This window comes from Squalius cephalus, assembly GCF_949319135.1.
Source record: "Squalius cephalus genome assembly, chromosome: 20".
Classification (NCBI taxonomy): Eukaryota; Metazoa; Chordata; class Actinopteri; order Cypriniformes; family Leuciscidae; genus Squalius; species Squalius cephalus.
The window spans coordinates 4,633,185-4,657,163 of NC_137141.1; the positions used below are offsets into that span (position 1 = coordinate 4,633,185).

General features: G+C 39.8%; 2 protein-coding genes across 2 annotated transcripts in view; both read left to right on the forward strand.

The window, feature by feature from the left end:
- The window catches only part of aqr (aquarius intron-binding spliceosomal factor), a 69,143-nt gene extending 67,175 nt beyond the window's left edge, over window positions 1-1,968 (forward strand). Inside the window, exon 35 of the mRNA XM_079853169.1 lies at window positions 711-1,968. Within this exon, the coding sequence (XP_079709295.1) occupies window positions 711-923 (213 nt within the window). The 3' untranslated portion in view covers window positions 924-1,968. The remainder of the gene's footprint in view (window positions 1-710) is intronic.
- A 17,418-nt stretch (window positions 1,969-19,386) lies between these two features.
- LOC307148348 (gap junction delta-2 protein) lies at window positions 19,387-22,020 on the forward strand. The gene is made up of 2 exons (XM_079853791.1): window positions 19,387-20,002; window positions 20,928-22,020. Exons 1-2 carry the CDS (start codon window positions 19,932-19,934, stop codon window positions 21,784-21,786), a joined length of 930 nt encoding a protein of 309 aa, XP_079709917.1. The 5' UTR covers window positions 19,387-19,931; the 3' UTR covers window positions 21,787-22,020.
- The last annotated feature ends 1,959 nt before the right edge of the window (window positions 22,021-23,979 follow it).

Below are 23,979 nucleotides of genomic sequence, written 5' to 3' on the forward strand. Positions count from 1 at the left end.
TGGGTCAGCTTTGACGGGACCCAACACTCGCCCCGTTGGGTCAGCTTTGACGGGACCCTACACTCGCCCCGTTGGGTCGGTTTTGACGGGACCCAACACTCGCCCCGTTGGGTCAGCTTTGACGGGACCCAACACTCTCCCCGTTGGGTCGGTTTTGACGGGACCCAACACTCGCCCCGTTGGGTCGGTTTTGTCGGGACCCAACACTCTCCCCGTTGGGTCGGTTTTGACGGGACCCAACACTCGCCCCGTTGGGTCGGTTTTGACGGGACCCAACACTCGCCCCGTTGGGTCAGCTTTGATGGGACCCAACACTCGCCCCGTTGGGTCGGTTTTGACGGGACCCAACACTCGCCCCGTTGGGTCGGTTTTGTGTTCATGAGCGCAGCACTGATTTGTGTACCAGGGTAAATCACTGGCAGAGATTTGCGTTTCCATTCATCCCAAGCGCCTTTGTGTTCAGACCAATTGTATACTAATAATATAATAATAAACTTTATTTTATATAGTGCCGAGTGCCGAATATATGCACACATATCCACACCCCTATGATCAGATGCTTTCTTAACTGCTGTTTTCTCACCACTGTCATATTCGCTGTGTTTATTTGCATACTCCTCTAATCGCCGCTGCCAATTGGATGTTGACCAACAGGAAACTTTAACCCCTAAAATACGGTTTGATTGATCTTCCCGTCTCTGTTTCTGCAGCAACACATTCTGGATCCTCCTCGTCAGGTGCAGAAAGCAGAGCCGGCCGTGAAGAGCGATGAAGAGCGTCCTGAGACGGCGGCTGCCACTGAGGAAGAGGAGGAGCAGACGAAGACCGAGGAGCGCACGGATGAGGAAGATCACGCGAAGATGCCCGAACACCCAGGCAGAGACAGCGACAGCGGGGACAGTGACGAGGACCAGGAGGCCTAGAGAGCCTTTCTGATGCTGTTGAGGAAGGATTGTTGAAATGTTCAGTGACCTTTTGTAAGAGGAGTTTTTTAATAAAATTTAATTATTATTATTAAAACTCATGCTTTTCATTCATTTTTCTTACACACCGTCTTTTTTCCTTTACTATAAATCTGATTGTGTTTTATCCCTGTGGCCAGTTTTCCATTAGATGCTGTCACTATCCCGTAACACTGTTATTTTAGTATCAATGATATGCTGTTATAGCTTGTTCATATTTTGAATTAGATTTTGTCATATTTTCTGTTTTCATTTAAAGTTTAGTTTTAGATTAAGTTTTGGTACTTCAGAATAAACTAAATGAAAATGAGAAATATTTTATTTTCATTTAAAGTTTTTGTAATTTTTATAATTTTTTTAATGTCTAGTTTTTAATTTTTAGTTTATTTTAGTGCTTAAAAATAACAAAATTACTAACTTATACTAAAAAAAATTAAATATTGTTTTCATTTAAAGTTAAAGTACTTAACTAAAAACTAAAGATGAAAACTTAAACTATAGACAAAAAAATAATAAAAATGACAAAACATGATATTACTAACTTTAAATAAAAACATTTCTTATTTTTGTTTTGTTTAAGTTGAAGTACTAAAATAACTGAAAACTTAAAAACTATAGACATTAAAAAAACTAATAAAAGTGACAAAAACAAAAAAATCACTAACTTTATAGGAAAACAAAATATTTCATGTTTGTCATTTTAAAATGTTACAAAATATTTCTTGTTTGTCTGGATAGTGTTTTTTTTATTAACTTTTAGTTTGAGTTATATTAGTACTTTTCAGTTTTTTGTTTCATATCTATAGTTTTGAAGTTTTAGTTCGTTTAGTACTTAGTAGTTTTTTGTTTACCATTTTTATTAGTTTATTTTTTAATGTCTATAGTTTTTAATTAACTTTGTTTTAGTTTAGTTGTAAGTTATTTTAGTACTTTTCAAAGTGTTTTTTTGTATTTGATTTGTATTTGAGTTAATGTTTATTTGAAATAAAGAACACTTTTTTATGGTTTTAGTTCGCACTGATTAGCCTGTGGTGTAAAGGAGGAACTCCAGCACATATCTGAGCTGGATCACATGAATGAGTGTGTTGTGTAACTGGTGAAAGGCGTCCATTCTCAGGACGAGTGTGTGGTGCGGTGTCTTGCTGCTGCTTCATCAGGGTCTCTGGCGTCTGCAACAGGAACCGGCTGCTTCGGATGTCGAGGAAACATTAACAGACTTTTCGAGGACCTTTTTTTACGCAACTCAGGAGACACTCCCAGTAAGTTCTTTCATTTTAAAGCGTTCAAGACTAGCAGTTTTTGGCCGGTAGCACAACAGGATGAGCCAAGTCCAACTTTAAATGCAGATTTGAAATGTGTTTTCTATGTCCTGTGTTTCATCAGCTTGCAGAAAGTTTATTATAACTCAGTGGCCTAATGATCTGGACGTTCAAAGCACACGAGACTGTGCCACTCCAAAGCAGAACGAGACAGAAAAGCATGAGACTGATGGTGTGATTTCCTGAAACTGGAGGAAACTGATCACATGCTTTCAGATTTGCTTTCTTAAATGTATTCTTAGTTTAATTAATTCTTAGTTTAATTAATTGGTTCACATCATTTTAGTGCGTTAGTCAATATAAAACTATTTTACAATTATGACTTTCGCTGTCAAATTTGTTTCTATACCAAACCTTTTCTGGTAAAATGGCTCTTTATTGGAATCTGTGGTTCCATGAAGAACCTTTAACATCCATGGAACATTTCTCCATTGCACAGAATTCTTTATAATGAAAACAAAATGGGTTCGTTAAGTGTAGATTAATATAATGTTCTTCACGCTGAGATAATAAAGGTTCTTTTGAGAAGTTTTTGGGGGAAGCCAAAAGGTTTTTTTCTGTGCCATTGCTGTGAAAACCACTTTTTTGTATCCTTTACATCTCACTACCGCATGATTACTATCAGTTAAATATCAAGATGAGGGGAGTGGGGTAAGATGTGCCACTTTTCATCATGTCATTAAGGCAAAGAGAAATCACATGAGGGTGAAGCTGATGCGCCTCATTATTTCAGCCTATCTGTTAAAAAACTGAAAGATGCCAGAGTCTCAAACTTTCTTGCACATTCATCACATTTTTAATAATCAGATGAAATACAGATTTAATCAGTATATCGATGTACTGCTAGATTTTCATTTTTCAAAAAAAATTACAAAAATAAAATTTACTTTTCACAACAAACTAAGGAAATACTGGAAACACTTTGAAATAAGGATTAACTTAGTTTAACACGGACTAACAGTGATCAAAACTTCTGAACTGTTTCAAACTAATGTTGATTTCAACATTTACATTTTTAAAATGCATGAGGTAATGCATAGTTGAGATCCTTTCATCAACTGGTTCTGTCTCTAGTAGGGGAGAGCGGGGCACAAAGTAACGCTTTTTGACTCAGTTTGTGTAGATCTACTTGTGGTTCAGAGTATTTATTTTTTCCCACATTAATTTCCCACATGTCTAGTACAATTATGTGGTTTTGTTTTATTAATACAGTATATACTTTTTTCTTGATATACCCCGAAAGAATGGAAGTGAAATGTGACAACATGCCCCATAGGTGGGGTAACGTGTGGGGCACATTGTAACATAACATATGGCAGCTTAAAATGTTATCTGATCTAATAAAAAAAATATACAAAACAAACTAAAATATTTTCTAAATAAAATACAATTAAAAACTTTTTCATATAAAATAATGGCAATTTTTAATAATTAAATATAAACTCATTTTTGAGTTTTGACTACGAACACATGAAAACACAGCTATACAACATAGTTCAAAACAAATAAATAATTAGTCATTTCTGAACATTGACACTCAGTCTTTATTCACCTTTTTCTCACGTTTTCTCAATAAAATTAATAAAAGTATAGAATATAATAGCATATTTCTAATAGGGGCACATTGTAACGCAGTGTGACAACATGCCCCCGCCTGCACAACTGGGATTTAAACCCGGCTAGTGTCTTCTGCTAGTTAGCGAAGCATTAAATAACTATCTCAACTGTTAAATAACATCTTGGAGATTAAAATAATATCAGATTTGTCTTATTTTAAATAAACACAAAAAATAGAGATGAAAAATTAACTTAAGAAATTTACTTTTGCTATGGTTTAATAAATGTCTATGGATATCTTCCAAAAAAATAATAAATTTGGCGGAATTTTTTTTTCTATATAGTGTTGATATGGCAACTAGTAAATACACAAAGTTCCGTCATCCAAGCATGTGCGGAAGTATTTAAAACAAGCGTGTTACAACTTGCCCCGCGTTAGGTTGTGCCCCGCGCTCCCCTAGTGAATATTTTTTGAGCAGTAGGTGAAGCATATTCAGCAGGACCGACACACAACCAAAACAATGTTCTTCAGCAAAATGCATGCAGTTTTGTTTTTAACCACTAGAAGGCCAAAAGTTACACAGTGTGCCTTTACCATTGGCAGATTAATAATTGGGTTACTGTGTATTCCACAAGCTCAAATCAAGGCTTTAGGAAATGTCGATCCTGTTTGCGGCTCCTCAGACTTTGTGAAGCTGGCGTAGTTCCTGATCTTTTTCTTTGAAAGCTTGTTTCTCCTGCCAGCGCTCCTTCGGATCCTCTGAAGAAGTCTGGCCACGACATCAAGTTTTTCAGTGAGATCAATGTGGCGGTGAGCTTTGGATTCAAACGCAGGAAAGGCTCTCAGATGAGCCACTGAAGCACCTGAAACTGACAGATCTCATCTCATCAGGGTTATTATAAACTAAAACTTTGGAAAGCATTTTTTTTAAACTTGAAATAAAATAAACTTTAACTGAAATAAAAATATGCAAAACATTTAATTTCAGCTAGTTGCCCAGGCAAGATTTCTCATTTTCATTTAATTTAACTTAACATACTAAAATAACAAACTACAACTGAAATAAAAATTAATAAAAAAAATAGCAAGTTCTGTCACGAAACTCTAGATGGCGCATGCTGATGGGTCCTTAACTCATTTGGTAGCGATCACATCATTTTCTACAGCGCTGCTGATTGGTTTCTGTTGCATCAGTGGCCAATGAGCTGCAGCTCAACATTCAAAAACCAGTAGTGTTGCTGTTATCAGTCTGCAGCGCTTTCAGAAACCCTCCTCTTCCCATAATTCTCCCATCATTTTTATTTATTTATTTAACCTTTTTTTAACCTGGTGAGCACATTGAGAACACTTTCTCATTTACAATGGCGACCTAGCCAAGATAAAAGTGTCGAGGTACAAAAAAACATAAAGTTACACATAAGAAGAAGTACACAAGAAGCATAGGAATGCAGTATGCAGGTCAGCAGATCAAACATTTACAAATTTATACAAATAGTGCAAAAGGTGTTAATATATGGAGGTAAATGATTGGTAGATAAAGTGGCGTTGCTCTGTGCCATACAGTCAATGGAGGAAGTAAGTGTAGAGGTCTAATAAGGAGGTACTGTTGTCGGGTACAAAGTGGCTGTGCTTAGAACAATATGAAAGGTGGCAAAAGGCAAAGTAGCAAATGACCATTGCTGGATGAGGAATATGCAAAAACATCAAAACAAAAACAGAGACAGCCATGGTAGATTAAAATACAAATAAATGTATTAATGGCAAAAGTGTGAGTCAGGTTAGCATGTACAATGGTCAGACAATAGATTCGCTAATAGTAATTTGAAGGTGGATAACGGGACAATGGATTCAAGCTTCAGAGATTTTTGAAGTGTATTCCAATCATTAGCAGCGGAGAACTGGAAGGAAAGGCGGGAAAGGAGGTACGGGCTTTAGTAGCTCTGCTCTCATTAGCACTGATTTCAGAGATGTATTAATATTCTGAAGGCAGGATTGTGTTTGCATTCTAATTAAAAGCACATTCTTTCTCAGGAGAACAGTGTTGCTTGGTGAAGATTATAGAGTGGCTTTGAAAAATACTCTTTTTCTCCCTGCAGCTGAAGATGTCGTGTGGCTCGTGTTTCTGGGGCGTCGTATGGCTGCTGGTGCTGCTGGTTCTGGGATGGCCCTTGAGCATTATGCTGGGGGGGCTTTACGGCCTCATGGCCCCGCTCACCGTGTGTGTCGGCCTGGACCGGCTGGCAGACCTGCTGATGGAGGGAGCGAACCTGGGCCGGAAGTGTGCTCAGAACATGAGGCACGGCAAACCACTGTGCTGAGACCACCAGAAGATCCCTCAGTTACACATCTGTTCATTTCAGCTGTATTAATCCGTGTGATTTACTGTCATTTACTGTGCGCTTGGTTCTCTGTGTGACTGACTCATCCTCAAAGCCTTCGTGACTCTTTCCTGCTTCCTCTCTGCATCTGTGGCTCTCAGGCCGTTTGAATATGAAAAATTAAAATATTCTGAGAGTATTCTGGTACTGATGTCTGAGTTCACAGTGTTGAAACACATGAGTGAGTGTACTGCAATTACTTCTTTATTTTATTTTTCCGTGGCGGAAACAAGCTTCCATTCCATCACTGATTGTCAATATGTGGGACAAAACAAATATGGTGTAGATTTCAGGCCATGAAACTGTAGAAGCAGGACATCACTAGGCTTTTTTAGGCGGCTTTAAAGGGATGGTTCGGAGTAAAATCAACCTAGGGTCCTTTGCACCATGACCTCGAGCCAAACACCCCCCAGAAGCCTTTTCTCCCTTGGTCAAACATTATTAAAGTTAGAGCTTATTTAGAGATATCAGCCGGATGGCTTAGTGCAGGCGCTAATGGATCCAAGGTTGTATCTCGTAAATTACCCCACTAATAATGCCCAGAATGGTACCAAACTTCTACAGTAGTACAAATAGGTTCTGTACTCATAAAACGAGGCATTGGAAAGTTTGTAAGTACATCAGGAGTTTATTTAAATAACACTTGCCTGATGGCTCATGCTACTGCTAACCCGGACGTCGACGTCACTTCAGTGGTTTGGGAAAAGCACGTAAAAGTCCTGGCAGAAAGCGATGCATAAGGATGTAGTGCAACGACGAATTATAATTTTTTCCGAAGTGTTGACAACTTAGTGTTAACTAATAATTGTTGCAAACTGGTACTACCAACAAAATATTAGTGCATTCCTGGAACTGGGCGTCGTTACACTTACACTTTTATGAGCTTTTCCCAAATAACGGAAGTGACATCGACGTCCGGGTTAGCGGTAGCATGAGCCATCAGGCAAGTGTTATTTAAATAAACTCCTGATGTACTTACAAACTTTCCAATGCCTCGTTTTATGAGTACAGAACCTATTTGTACTACTGTAGAAGTTTGGTGCCATTCCGGGCATTATTAGTGCGGTAATTTACGAGATACAGCCATGGATCCATTAGCGCCTGCACTAAACCATCCGGCTGATATCTCTAAATAAGCTCTAACTTTAAAGGAGACATATCATGCTTTTAAATCGTTCCTTTTTACATATAAATCATACATTTGTAGTCTATATAAAGCGGAACTGCAATGCTTGGGTCTGAATTCCTCATTATTATAGCTCCACAGGCCCCTTTTCTGCCCCTTTTCTGATGTGCGTCTGAGAGCAACTCGTTTTGGTGCGGTCTCTTTAAATACAATTGAGACACTTCATACCCCGCCCCCTCTCCAGGATGCAGAGGTGACACTCGGTTCAACTCCACCCCGTTCGGCCATTTTTGTAGTTTGATAGCAGAGATACGATTATCTAGTGGCACAGAAACTTTTTATTCACACGTTATTAACAAAATGTCAACAACGGAAGACTTGTCCAGCCAGCCTTACATGTTCGAGCCAGAGTCGGAGCCGGAGCGAGATGAAAATGAAGACGACGAACCTGCAGAACAACGTCTTCATATGGATGTATCGCAATGGTGTGTTACTGTATTTACACATGAAACTTTGGTCTTCCGACCTTTTACCACCGTGTCGATTTATTTTGATTAATATGTGTGAGGGAGAGAGAGCAAGACAGCGTCTAGTTTGGAGACGGTGTCTTGTTTACACTTTCGCCTGGCTCCGAAGAGAGAGAGAGAGTGCGTGTGCGCGACCGGGTCTCTCTCTCTCTGCTCGTTCTTTCAGTTAAACATGCGCCCTGTCACAAGCGCAGCAGTTCATCTACATTAGACGGTGTAATGAAGCGTGTGGGTTACTACATCCAACAACCGAACATTTTAACTTACCCTCTCGTAACTTCTGCATCTTTTAAATTACAAACTACAAAATTGCAGCGAGAAATAAAAATGGCGGATTGCTCGAAGTGTTGGGCTGGAAGTCAATGTCCTTATTTGGCAGTTCCGCTGCAAATACTGTGACGTGATAGTTCACAAAACGTCATAGATAACAGAAAAATCGGAACAGGTTGAAAAATAAGGCCAAAACAGAATATAAAGATATCAACGAAGCACCTGAAGAGAATAATTTCAACTTTTCTGTACTTCTAAACACTCCAAATATACAACAAAATGCATTTAAGGGCTAAAAAAGTGGATTTAGCATGATATGTCCCCTTTAATAATGTTCAACCAAGGGAGAAAAGGCTTCTGGGGGGTGTTTGGCTCGAGGTCATGGTGCAAAGGACCCTAGGCTGATTTTACTCCGAACCATCCCTTTAACAACAACTTACACGCATACAAATTTGAATTTACTAAAAGCTAAATAAATAAAACCGATTTGGGCAAATTTTGTTTGTGTAGGCCTGCTAAGTAATTTGGTGAGGTCAATTTGTAAAGAAAGACATAAAAAAGTAAGCGCCTGTGCACATACATATATATGTATATGTATATGTATATGTATAGATATATTTTTACTGCATTATTGACTGCAGAATATGATCAAGATTGCGTAGGTGGATGTATTCAGGGAATATGTGTTGTTAAAAGTATAACATTTAAAGCCCCTTAAATGAACGAAACGACTCGAAAAAAGATCCGTTAATTTTGATGAACGAGATCGAACAAGAGAGTCAGTAAAATGATCCGAACTTCCCATCACTAATGTTTTCAAAAAACAGAGAGGGGGATCCAAATGCATTGACTACTTTAGGTGATGATCCGTTCATTGCGTCTGTCACGTGACAAATGAACGAAAGACTCGGAAGGTAAAGTAATTATGTTCACTGTAAATTATTTTTGACTGCATTATAATGATTTCTTAATTCAGAATATGATCAAGATTGCGTAAGTGGACGTGTTCGGGGAATTTACCTGTTAAAAGTATCACATTTAAAGCCCCTTAAATGAACGAAATGACTCGAAAAAAGATTTGTTCATTTTGATCGAACAAGAGAGTCAATAAAATGATCCGAACAAAACAACAAAGTAAATCCTGGGGTTTCCCTCCGTGAGAAAAACAGAGAACACATAGCCTAGGAAAACTCCAGACAAAGAACATGAGAAACACTGGGGTATTTATACACACAAGGGGTGATTGGCAAACAAGATACACCTGGGAACAACCAGGAACTAATCAACAAGAAAAACTACAAAGGACTACAAAACATTGTGCAAACCAGGAAAGAACAGTCCACACATGACGGGGAACACAGTCAGGAACCCCTTTAAAGAGCATTTCCAAACACAACACTGAATTCTATTTAATTCACATTTATTTGTATAATGCTTTTTACAATATTTATGCATTTTCTGTAAAGCTGCTTTGAAATGATGAGTCTACATTACAATTTAGAGTGATCTGTTATCAGAGGTGACTGTCAAGTTATGTATTTCAAAAATGTACATATACAAATCACGCAGTTATAATTGCGTAATAATTTAAGGCAGAAACAATGAGCTCATTGAAGTAATGAATACATGTTTGTTAACAAATGATAATGACAGAAAAATGTAGCGTTGGTGCATGCTGATTCAGAGTTGGCTTCATCTGAAGTCCTGTCAGGAGTTGGTGCCGTCTCTTCACAGGTGTTGGGTATCTGAAGTCTTCATAAGAGGCTGGATCCAAACTGGAGCTGACGTACTCTCTAGTTACCTCAGGATGGGCATCCCAAGAAAAAACAGAAAAGCAAATGGAAAATAATTAGCGTAGCTGCTGTTCATCAAGTCAAGTCACCTTTATTTATACAGCGCTTTTTACAATACAGATTGTATCAAAGCAGCTTCACAGTGATAACATGAAAATATTACAACAAAGTTTGTTTCTGGAAGAAAATTGCGTCATCGTCCACCTTAAGTAAGGCAGATCAATAATATTGTTGAATATTAAATGTCCCCAACTAAGCAAGCCAAAAGCCAAGGCAACAGTGGCAAGGAACCAAAACTCCATCAGTGACAGAATGGAGAAATAAACCTTGGGAGAACCCAGGCTCAGTCGCTCAGTTCTCCTCTGGCCAGCGAGCGAACAGTGTATGATTATGATTCAGGCAGCATTACAGGTCAGAAGTCAGATTGGATCAGAACATTCAGAATATTATCCAGTTCTGTCTGGTTGAAGATCGGAGTCATCACGCCGGTGTGGAGACAAGTTTGTTGAGGATCAGTGTCGATGGCTGTCGTGTCGATGAGGTCTTCACAGGGCTGATGAGGCTGGCACTTCAGGGATGCGTCGTGGACGTGTCCAGGTGCAGGTCCACCATCTGATCTGGATACGGCCCGGATCCGGCTGACTTCAGTAAACCTCAGAATAAACAGAAAGACTAACATTAGTGTAGATGCCATTCTTCTTCTTCAATCTATGCAGCCAAATAATCATTTAACTGATTTGAATAATAGAAATGTATAATGTTTTATATGAATGCCAGGTAAAAGAGATGCGTTTTTAGTCTAGATTTAAACTGACAGAGTGTTTCTGCTTTCCAGAGTTTTGGTGCTAAAGAGTAAAAGGATCTACCACCAGCGGTCAATTTTGATATTCTAGGTATTATCAACTGGCCAGAATTTTGAGATTACAATAGACGGGAAGGACTCTTAATGCATTAAGAGCTCGCTCAAGTACTGCGGAGCTAAACCATTTAGTGCTTTGTAAGTAATCAGCAATATTTAAAAATGTATACAATGTTCAATAGGGAGCCAGTGCAGTGTTGACAGAACCGGGCTAATATGGTCATACTTCCTGGTTCTGGTAAGAACTCGAGCTGCTGCGTTTTGAACTAGCTGTAGTTTGTTTATTAAGCGTGCAGGGCAACCACCCAGTAGAGCATTACAATAATCTAGCCTTGAGGTCATGAACGCATGAACTAATTGTTCCACATTTGTCAATGAGAGCATATGGCATAATTTAGGAGATATATTTTTAAGATGGAAAAATGCAGTTTTACAGATACTAGACACGTGACTTTCAAATGAAAGATTGGTATCTAAGAGCACACCCAGGTTCCTAACCGACGACGAAGACTTAACAGAGCAGCCATCAAGTGTTAGACGGTATTCTAGGTTATTACGTGAGGAAGTTTTTTGTCCAATAAATAGAATCTCTGTTTTTTCAGAGTTAAGTATTAGGAAATTACTAGTCATCCAGTTTTTTATATCAGCTATGCATTCCGTTAATTTTGTGAATTGGTAAGTTTCGTCTGGGCGTGAAGAAATATAGAGCTGCGTATCATCAGCATAACAGTGAAAACTAATGCCATGCTTCCTAATGATATCTCCCAAGGGTAGATCACTAGGATGTTCGTAACATTAAGCATATAATCATGTGCATTTTATAGATATAACTGTATAAGGTTATGAGATGCATAATGTGAATGCTTGACTAAAGAGATGTGTCTTTAATCTAGATTTAAACTGGGAGACTGAGTCTCGAACATTATCAGGAAGGCTATTCCAGAGTTAAGGAGCCAAATGTGAAAACGCTCTCCCTCCTTTAGTGGATTTAGATATCCTAGGTACTACCAGAAGCCCAGAGTTGTGTGACCTTAAAGAGCGTGATGAACTATAAAGCAATAGAAGATCAGTTAAATACACAGGAGCTAAATCATTTATGGCCTTATAGGTCAGTAGCAATACATCGTGATTGATACAGAACTTAATATGTAACTAGTGTAGAGATGATAAAATTGGTGTTATATGATCATATTTTCTTGACCTAGTAAGAACTCTAGCGGCTGCATTTTCGACTAATTGAGGATGCAGGACAACCAGCTAATAAAGCATTACAGTAATCTAGTCTAGAGGTCATGAATGCATGAACTAACTTTTCTGCATCAGAAACTGATAGCATGTTCCAGAGCTTAGCAATGTTTCTGAGGTGCCAGAGAAGACAGGTCTGGTGGTCCACGGTGAAGCTGGCGGGGCTGAAGAACGGCGAAGTGTAGCTGAGGACCACCACTGTGGAGCAGAAGACCATGAGGGCAGATCAGATGGGTCTGAAGTTCCCCACTGTGGATAAGGCAGAACTGGAGCAAGGAACACAGAGAGGTTAGGGCTGGCCATGTCAGAACAGGCAGAAGGTTCAGTAATGCCTTCGTGGCCATATTCAGGAGTAATGTCTGCGGTAAGGCAATCAGAGTCTTTAATCATGGCCTCCTTGGCCGAGACTCAGGAATTTAGAACGGTCTCTCTGTCCAAGATGAAACAGGCAGTGAGTTCAATACTGGCCTCCCTGCCCTCAGTGGTTTTGTAAGGGCCATCAGGAAACACGGGGACGACCTCAGAGATCGTATCAGGGCATAACGGAAATTCGGGGACAACCTCTGTGGTCGTGTCTAGGGCAAACGGGAAATTCATGGATGACCTCCGAGGCCGTATCGAGGGACCTTGGATCGGCCACTGTCGCTGGGGACGGGTAGATCTGGGGCTAGAGCGGAGTGGAGTTATGTTTAGAATCTTAAAAACAAGGCATATTAGCATATTTAATAAAGTTTTCCCAACTCAAAAGTCTTTAGTTGTTTAAATTTAAACAGGTATGGAAGCTTTAGGGTTTTTAGGGGTTTGTTTATATAGACTTTCAATTGATTTCATAGTTGTTTTGTTGGCCTGTGACCAGCAGATCAGACAATATGTAAAATGAGGGATAATCTTTGCATATATCATAGCAGGACTGAGACTCAATGAATTTCTAATAAATCTAAAATAACTTGAACTAAACCTAACTCGTTGGTATAGTTTTTCTTACATGTGTTCCAAAAGAAAGATTAGAGTCTATCCAAACACCCAGATATTTAAACTCTTGGACAGTTTGTAACTTTTGCCCAGATTACACAATATCGGGCTCTGAAGTTCTACATGGCCGTTTAAGGAAAAACATCCCAACAGTTTTATTAACATTTATCATAAGACATGATTGATATGACCATTTAGTAACATGACTCATTGCTCTGGTGAGTTTGGAAGCAACATTTTCACCAGAGCAACCATGCACATACACTCACCTAAAGGATTATTAGGAACACCATGCTAATACTGTGTTTGACCCCCTTTCGCCTTCAGAACTGCCTTAATTCTACGTGGCATTGATTCAACAAGGTGCTGAAAGCATTCTTTAGAAATGTTGGCCCATATTGATAGGATAGTATCTTGCAGTTGATGGAGATTTGTGGGATGCACATCCAGGGCACGAAGCTCCCGTTCCACCACATCCCAGAGATGCTCTATTGCAGTGGTCTCAAACTCAATTCCTGGAGGGCCACAGCTCTGCACAGTTTAGCTCCAACCAGCTCCAACTCACACCTGCAAGGAAGTTTCTAGTAATCCTGAAGACTTGATTAGCTGGATCAGGTGTGTTTGATTAGGGTTGGAGCAAAACTGTGCAGAGCTGTGGCCCTCCAGGAATTGAGTTTGAGATCAGTGCTCTATTGGGTTGAGATCTGGTGACTGTGGGGGCCATTTTAGTACAGTGAACTCATTGTCATGTTCAAGAAACCAATTTGAAATGATTCGAGCTTTGTGACATGGTGCATTATCCTGCTGGAAGTAGCCATCAGAGGATGGGTACATGGTGGTCATAAAGGGATGGACATGGTCAGAAACAATGCTCAGGTAGGCCGTGGCATTTAAACGATGCCCGATTGGCACTAAGGGGCCTAAAGTGTGCCAAGAAAACATCCCCCACACCATTACACCACCACCACCAGCCTGCACAGTGGTAACAAGGCATGATGGATCCATGTTCTCATTCTGTTTACGCCAAATTCTGACTCTACCATCTGAATGTCTCAACAGAAATTGAGACTCATCAGACCAGGCAACATTTTTCCAGTCTTCAACTGTCCAATTTTGGTGAGCTCGTGCAAATTGTAGCCTCTTTTTCCTATTTGTAGTGGAGATGAGTGGTACCCGGTGGGGTCTTCTGCTGTTGTAGCCCATCCGCCTCAAGGTTGTGTGTGTTGTGGCTTCACAAATGCTTTGCTGCATACCTCGGTTGTAACGAGTGGTTATTTCAGTCAAAGTTGCTCTTCTATCAGCTTGAATCAGTCGGCCCATTCTCCTCTGACCTCTAGCATCAACAAGGCATTTTCGCCCACAGGACTGCCGCATACTGGATGTTTTTCCCTTTTCACACCATTCTTTGTAAACCCTAGAAATGGTTGTGCGTGAAAATCCCAGTAACTGAGCAGATTGTGAAATACTCAGACCGGCCCGTCTGGCACCAACAACCATGCCACGCTCAAAATTGCTTAAATCACCTTTCTTTCCCATTCTGACATTCAGTTTGGAGTTCAGGAGATTGTCTTGACCAGGACCACACCCCTAAATGCATTGAAGCAACTGCCATGTGATTGGTTGATTAGATAATTGCATTAATGAGAAATTGAACAGGTGTTCCTAATAATCCTTTAGGTGTGTATATCACAGCATCATCTGCATATAGCTGGAACTCTATCAGGACAAACTGAGGAAAAACATTGATGTACAAACTAAATAACAATGGTTCAAGTATAGATCCCTGTGGAACACCCGTAGTAGTATCAGAAACAGAGGAATTGTGTTCAGTAAATTTCACATACCACCCCTGTCCAAAGTTCCCTCGTTTGAGTTTGATACTAACATTTTGAGAATATTATTAAGGTTTAGATAACTTTGAACAAACATTCAATTAATGTTACTGGAAGAACGTTCGTTCATAACGTTAAGAGAACCTTGCCAGAACGTTAACCAAAGTTCTAAAAACGTTCCCTGTTAGCTGGGTACATAGTTCCTTGACCAACCTTGACCAAAAATACCATTACTTTGAACATTACCTGAGCTGTTCTGCCTAATGAGTGAAGAGTTTCGAAAAATTTAGAAATTGGTCAGCAAGTAATAACAGTTATTGTAGATTTTTTTTTTTTTTTTTCTTTTATTTAAACCTCCTCACATGTAAAATTCAAGTTAATCCCTAATTGAGATTTAAAACGTATGTATGAAGTTATGGAGCAACAGGATTAAAATGAATCTATCTTAAACATAATTTAAAACCGGGATCAAAATGATGGTTTAAATGTAAGCCTGCTTATGTATAAACTAGGCTTAACGTTTAGAGCAACATAATTATCATATAAACCTTGATTTAATCTAGATTTAAATTTAATCCTAATTGGTGCAACCAACCGTAACATTCACAATATTCACATAGTTAAACTGATTCAAAGAAACTGATTTCCAGCTCCATCTTCTGCAGGGCTGTTATCATTAACTTAAACTGACACTATAACAAATGTGGTACTTGAAATAAAAGAAATATTAACTGAAAATAAAATATAAAATCAATTATCAGAGCCTGTGTGATTTTATTGAATTCATAACAGGTGCAATCCGGAAAGAGGATCTTCAGGATGAAGACTGACTTTAATATTGCCTGATTTTAATAAGGATTCAATAAATATCTGATGACAATAATTCAAGCTGTGAAACCTTGTAGAAAGAGAGAAAAAGAGTGCATTAATTTTACCTGTAATATATTTACATTTTCTTCTTCTTTTATAGTTCACTGTTTTTGAAGTATTGAGTGATGTTCTGAGAGCAGGATGTTTTCGGAGGGCTCATTCTAGTGATCCTCTCTGATGAATATTAAAGTGGAAATGTTGCTATTTTAAAAACGAATGTCAGGCAATGGGACATGTTTTGTCTGAAGGATCAGAGCTGTCTTTCGTCTCGAGGTGCAGTATATGAGAGGGAATCTGAGATTCTGCTGAGTTTGAATGGAGGCAGTAACTGGAGACTGGACTGTGGTGTCGTGTAAGTGGGACTTCCGTGAGGAACTGCAAAGCCATGCAGAGAAACATGAGAAGCTTCAGAGAGACAGCAGGTCATTCAGTGCTGCCCTCTGTAGGAGGAGGACGACACATCTATCTATCTATCTGTCTATCTGCCTATCTATCTATCTATCTATCTATCTATCTATCTATCTATCTATCTGTCTATCTGCCTATCTATCTATCTATCTATCTATCTATCTATCTATCTATCTATCTATCTATCTATCTATCTATCTATCTATCTGTCTATCTATCTATCTATCTATCTATCTATCTATCTATCTATCTATCTATCTGTCTATCTGTCTATCTGCCTATCTATCTATCTATCTATCTATCTATCTATCTATCTATCTATCTATCTATCTATCTATCTATCTATCTATCTATCTATCTGTCTATCTATCTATCTATCTATCTATCTATCTATCTATCTATCTATCTATCTATCTATCTATCTATCTATCTATATATCTGCCTACCTGCCTATCTGTCTATCTATCTATCTATCTATCTATCTATCTATCTATCTATCTATCTATCTATCTATCTATCTATCTATCTATCTATCTATCTATCTATCTATCTATCTATCTATCTGCCTATCTATCTATCTATCTATCTATCTATCTATCTATCTATCTATCTATCTATCTATCTATCTATCTATCATCTGCCTATCTATCTATCTATCTATCTATCTATCTATCTATCTATCTATCTATCTATCTATCTATCTATCTATCTATCTACTGTATCTCTGTCTATCTATCTATCTATCTATCTGTCTATCTATCTATCTATCTATCTATCTATCTATCTATCTATCTATCTATCTATCTATCTATCTATCATCTGCCTATCTGCCTGTCTATCTATCTATCTATCTATCTATCTATCTATCTATCTATCTATCTATCTATCTATCTATCTATCTATCTATCTATCTGTTCATAAACCATGAATAAAAAACTATTTTTAAAGATTAATAATGTGTTGACTGCTCAAGACCCACTTTACACGTCCTGTCCTCAGCCTCTCTCTCCCTCAGTGTCTTTCTCTCTCTCTCTTTCTCTCTCTCTCTTTCTCTCTCTCTCTTTCTCCCTCTCTCTCTCCCTCCCAGCCGTCCTGAGGGGAACCTTCACCAGCCAAAATTGCCTGGTTTTAATTTGGAGTTTGGTGTGTACACACAGGGCATCTCTCAGCATGTGGTGGAGGAGCGCGTTTGACAGCCGCTGTGGTTGGACTCGGGCTGTAAATATTTCATTTGTGTGCGAGATCAAGAATGGAAAAAGGCCTGAATGCCTCGCTGTGCTTCTGCCATATGTGAGGAAATCTGAGCATCTGATGAACCCCACACTGCTTTTCTCATTTAACCCTGGCACACACAGAACAGCCCTCTTCAGTGTGTGTGTGTGTGTGTGTGTGTGTGTGTGTGTGTGTGCATGGATTCTCATATCCATTCTCTTAAACATGTCTTAAAAATCAATATTCGAAACTTTCTTACTGCATTTGTATTATTCAGAAGTACATTTTGGTGTATTTATTGTATGTTGTACTACATTGATATAGGAGCAAAGCTCATCTGTAAATGAACAGTCCAGTCAATGTCAGCATTAAGCTCTGAACACCTGATAAAAAATCTCAAAATTGAGGGAAAATCAATGTAATATATATTTTTGTTAGCAGCATATATTGATCTAGTTTGTGACATTTTTTTATGCGCAGTCAGATGTTTCATTGAATATTCCAGACAGATTCGAGAAGTGAACGGCCTGTTCTCTCTCTTGCTGAGCTGTTCATCTCTCCTTCTTCCTGATGACAGAATGGGACTGCTATTGAAGCCTGACATTTTTATTTCAGTAAGGAAGAATTTAACCTCAAGTCTGAGCTCGTCTGGCAACATTGCTGGCTTTGTACATTCATTTTCTTTATGCACCCGCATTATTGACACTGACCATGAAATAGCTCCATTACAAATAACTGCGTTTCATTGAGTTTTAATATAATTTAACATAAACTATAAGTAATATGTTTGATTTACTGAGAAGTGACCTTGACCCTGTTTGAGTGCTCCTACATGTCAACTACTGAGTCAACCAACCTGTTTGAAAACAGTCATTATTATTTTGATGGTATTTGGTGTCACGTGTGCCACAGACTTCACTTGAACCTGGTTCACTGAGGCCAGTGTAACATGAGGTCTGCGTAATCTTTCCTAATCACTCAATGAGTTCATTAAATATTACATTTCAATGGAAGGTCATTCTCCATCTCGAAAGCCACAGATACAAACTTTGATTAAACCTTTTTAGCAGATGCTATCACCACAATTACTGTATACAATTTGTATTTAAATATTTTCGATTAATCAAATACCTTTTAACTAAACCCAGTTAATTAAATTAGCAGATATACTGTCTTCATATCAGAGCAAGTGGCATTCATTTCGCAGATCTAAAGCATTATTTCCAGGCTTGATTTAGTTTTTTTGGGTAACACTTTAGTTTAGAGTTCAATTCTCCCTATTAACTAGTTGTTTATTAGCATGCATATTCTACTAGGATATAGGCTGTTTGTTATTACGGTAACACTTTACAATAAGGTTCATTAGTTAGTGTTAACTAACATGAACTAACAATGAGCAATACATTTGTTGCAGTATTTATTGATATTTGTTTATGTTAGTTAATAAAAATAAAGCTGTTCGTTGTTTGTTCAAGTTAGTTCACAGTGCATTAACTAATGTTAACAAATACAACCTTGATTTTATTAACATATTAGTGAATGTTGAAATTAATATAAGATTAATAAATGGTGAAGAAGTATTGTTCATTCTTAGTTTGTGTTAACTAATGAACCTTATTGTAAACTGTTACCATTATTACTTATAAAGCACATAGTAATGCCTTATTCTGCATGATCATATTCTACATCCCTTAATCCTTCCCAATGCATAAACTTAACACCTACCTTACTAACTATTAATAAGCAGAAATTAGGAATTAATTGAAAAGTTGTAGTTAATAGTTAGTTAATTGTGAGAATTGGACCCTAATTTAAAGTGTAACCAGTTTTTATTTTATTTAGTTTAGCTTTTTGTCTTTTGTTAGAGATAAAAACAGAAAATATTGTTATTTTTTATCAAACTGAACAAACACTTTTTGGGGCCACTGTAGCCTCTTAAAATAGTCAAATCGCAAGGAAGATGGTTTGGTGGAACTGCGCATGTCTACAGGCGTTCGGTGGGCGGGGCCAAAGGTGTCTTTACTTAAACCGAGAATCAGCTGACACTTTCACCTCACTGTATCCAGAGCACGAGCAATGCTTCATGTGAACAGGGCGGAGCTGAAGGTCCTCACTGTACTCAAGGACATTTGCTCTCCAACAGCTGTGTCGTCTTTCAAAATACACAGCAACAAGTAGGCTATATGAGACTTCAGCTCCCCAAATAAAAAAAAAGGAGCTCTCCCCATCATGACAGAGTGCAGAGTTCACCATCACCGGACCGAATCCTGCTTCATTCCCTGCTAATGAACATCACACATATGAAATCCGCAGCTCGAGATAAAGCCCATATGACGCAGCAGGGCTCTCCACGGCACTGATGCCATATTAAACCCGCCGCCCTCCACCCACACCATCAATCTGATGTGGAGATCGAAGATAGGAGGGCTCACATGACTCCACTCCAGACTGGAAGGCGAGGAGAAGTGTGGCATCTTCCAGCATCAGCACTGCCACAGCTGGCGCAGCTCATCCATGCGTTCTCCCGATAACCGCGCACAATAGGAGGAAATATCCACGCTTTTCCCTGGATTTGGATCAGAGTCTGCGGATGAGCAGCGATGGGGGAATGGACCATACTAGAGAGGCTCTTGGAGGCTGCTGTCCAGCAGCACTCCACTATGATCGGGAGGTAAGGGCTAATGTCAGTGTATCTGTGGGGTTGACGGCGAGATTCAGCGCGTTTCAAGCTTTGCATCATGTTTGGAGGAAAAAATGACGTTTTTTATACGTGCAAACGGGCGTAATCGCCTGTTTCGCTGTTAAAATACAGTATTAAATAAGATGAGAGAAAAAAAATATTTGCGTAATATGGAAAAGCAAGTGAATCCAATCGACTGGTTTCAGCACTGGACAGCTCCTTTAGTTTCAATGACACTGAACCGGGATTAAATCCACACCGTTATATTGCTTTTATTATGTGTTTTTGCTTCGTTTAAAGCCATGTCTGACCGAAATGTGGTGCTTATTGCCAGGTGTGCACAAACAAGGCGTCACCGCTGATTTCTCTTATTACAATACCGTTGAAAATCAAATCAAATGAAACGCATGTGTAAAATATCCCCTTATTCAACGACAGTGAAATGTAGCAGAATGCATCATTCCGTGGTTGTGAACGCGCCTCTCTTAATAGTACCCACACTGATTAGTAGATAGATTAATTAAGTCATAATAGATTGCTTTGTTTAAAGCCACCACTCATTAATATAGGCTACAGTAAATGAAGGGAAACATATTTGCATAATGCATGCTGTATGCAAATTATAAAGGAACATTTTTGAACTGACACTAAAATAAAAGAGAGAATGCACCACATTTTCAGCACCCTTTACTTCAGTGAACCTGTTTATTTGTGCCGATTTTGGGTGGTGTGATGTTTCTGTGCCCAAATTCCCCCAAATACACGATCAAACCAAGTAACACCTGCATGACCGTATGCAGCATATGATGCTCCAATGAAGGTTGATGCTGGAATAAAGCGCTGAGGTTTCAGCTCCCTACAGCTCAAGTGCTCATATGTATTGACACATTTATGTTTCTGTGTGCTTGTTCTTTAGGATCCTACTAACTGTGGTGGTGATCTTCCGGATCCTAATCGTAGCTATAGTGGGAGAGACAGTGTATGACGACGAGCAAACCATGTTCGTATGTAACGCCTTACAGCCGGGCTGCAACCAGGCGTGTTACGACAAAGCGTTCCCTATATCGCACATCAGATATTGGGTCTTTCAGATCATAATGGTCTGCACGCCGAGTCTGTGCTTCATCACGTACTCGGTCCATCAGTCGGCCAAGCAAAAGGAGCGACGCTATTCCACCGCCACCGTCTTCCTCACGCTGGATAATAAGGAGCAGGATTCCCTGAAACGAGAGGAGGCCAAGAACCAAAAGATCAAGAACACCATCGTGAACGGAGTACTTCAGAACTCGGAGAACTCCACCAAGGACCCCGAGCCCGACTGCATGGAGGAGAAGGAGCTGACCAGCTCGGGCAAGAAACCGGGCAAGTCCAAAATGAGGCGCCAGGAGGGCATCTCGAGGTTTTACATCATCCAGGTGGTGTTCAGAAACGCTCTGGAAATCGGCTTCCTGGTGGGCCAGTATTTCTTGTACGGATTCAACGTGCCCGCCGTGTACGAGTGCGATCGGTACCCGTGCATCAAGGAGGTGGAGTGTTACGTGTCCAGGCCCACGGAGAAAACCGTGTTCCTCGTCTTCATGTTTGCGGTCAGCGGCTTTTGCGTGGTTCTCAATCTGGCCGAGCTCAATCACTTGGGCTGGAGGAAGATCAAAACGGCCGTGAGGGGCGTGAGGGCCCGCAGAAAGTCCATCTACGAGATCCGGAACAAGGATTTGCCCCGGATGAGTATGCCCAATTTCGGCCGCACTCAGTCCAGTGACTCCGCCTACGTTTAAGCGCGCGAACGAGAAACCCAAGCCTGCGCGCCGCGAGATCGAGAGCGTGGACGAGTGCCGTCGTCGCCACGTAAGGTTCATGAATTGCAAGAACACGGGGTAGGACTTTTTTGTTACTGTTTTAAAGACTTCCTTGACAACTGTGGACGACAAACACGTTTGTAAAGCAGTTCACTACTGTACAATGCAACTTTTTAGCAACGTTTGTACTCTGAGACGTACACAAAGAGCAAACACTGATAGCTGACTGCGTATTGCCTCTCTATAAGCTGCGGCGACACTTCACGTGGCACTGTCCGTGTCGCACGCAATGCATGCTATACGATTCATAACAATAAACTACGAGCAACGACTGATGCGACGTGAACACTGACATGTGAAGTGTGGCCGAAGAAGCTGCTCTACTGTACTTGAAGGGAGTAGATACGTCTTGCACTAAAAAGTTAGCGTGATGCTGACATACTATCACATCGGGAGAGTCTTGACACACCGTTCATATATCAAACGCTATGATTTCTTTCTTTTTGGTTGCCTGTACTGCACCATTGACCTTAACGTAGACCTTAATGTGATTAACTCCATTGCAGATTTGCTGTGTGTGCGTGCGTGCGTGCGTGTGTGTGTGCGTGAGCAGGTGTGAATCTGCTGCAAACGCTTAACGTCTGTGATCTCCTTAATTTCAACACCAAAGCGCCCTCTGCTTTCATTGGTGACGTGTTTTTTCGCGCTTAAGTGTAATCAAGTGCCATACTTGTATATAAATATATGCATATATACATATAAAATCTATTCTGAAGAATATAACCATATCCATAAAGCAGATTTATTGCTTGAATTATGCTTACTGCGTCCAGACTTGCTTTAGCTGTATTCGTTGTAAATGAACTGAAAATAGAGTAATGCATTCTTCCTTCTCTATCGTTTGGGAAACGGCCGGATGGGAATAAAGCGCCGGCCTGTTCCTACACAGGACACTCGTCTTTTCTCGCTAACTCCTCAGCAATGTTTTCTGCTCTGGTGCTGGTTTTTCACCGAACAGTTCCAGCAATAGGCTATTTGAATGGACAGTTTTTTGGGATTGGGATTGACGTAGCATTGGAAAGCCCACGCCTGCTGAATCTCTTCCACCCTCCGTGACAATGCGAGCGTGTGCTTTCCCTGGGAACTGCTTCAAGGCCTTGTTCAGAAACAAAATCCGGTGCAATACTTTAAGATGTCATTTTCTTTCATTTGAATGATTCCTTATGATTATGCCACCATATATTTATGACGAGCAAAATGCGTGCACAGAGAGGAGACCGTTCTCTGCATTTCTGAGCTTGAAGGGAAAGCATTGCATGTTTTAAGAACTTATATTCAAAAGAATCTGGACAATTTGAGCTCGGGGATGAAATCTATGCGGCGTTCGCTGGAGTAGCCTATTGATACGCACCGATGCCTCCCGACGCTCGAGAACTGACACGAGTCTGGAAGGTCGCCGAGGACAAAGGACAGGTTCGGGAGGACGGCCATTTCGGTGTCGTATACGGTGCAATCTTCCCTTTTCTCTCAGTTAGCCCTCTCTCCTCTTGGATAAGCATTCCAGGACTCCTCTGAGATTTGTACAACTTTGTGGAGAAATGAAAGACCAGAGCAATCTAAAACGGACTGTGCTGGACCTGAAAGAGCAAAGCTTTAATAAAACATGAACTGGTATCTCTCTTGCCTTATATGTACTGCAGTCTCCCTCCCTCCCCATCTCTCATCCCCCCCGTGCATTTTCTGCAAGAGCCGACGTGGTGTTTTTACAGCTCCTCCTAAATGACAAAATGATTGGGTTATGTATGAATGTAATTCTGCATGCTGTGATGTGTCATACATCATGAGGCTCGGTCGACCGACAGACAGAAGGACACTTGAGATGCACTGCGCACGCTGAGATCTGCTGCCTTTTGCTGAGTTAAAACCAACAAAAAAAATGTCTTGTTCATTTATCAGGCCTGAGATGACTGACAAAAAAAAAACAAAAAAAAAACCTTAGCATGGGATGCCATTACTTCAGGTACACAAACCAAGAGAAATCCAGCAGTTTGTAAGGGTGTTATTTGGATCCTTCTTTTTTTTTTTAGGAGCCGTCGTCTGAACGATTCTCCCTGGAGCTTTCGCCATCCGAAAGCCAACGACGGTATGAGCGTGTAATGCCACATATAAAGT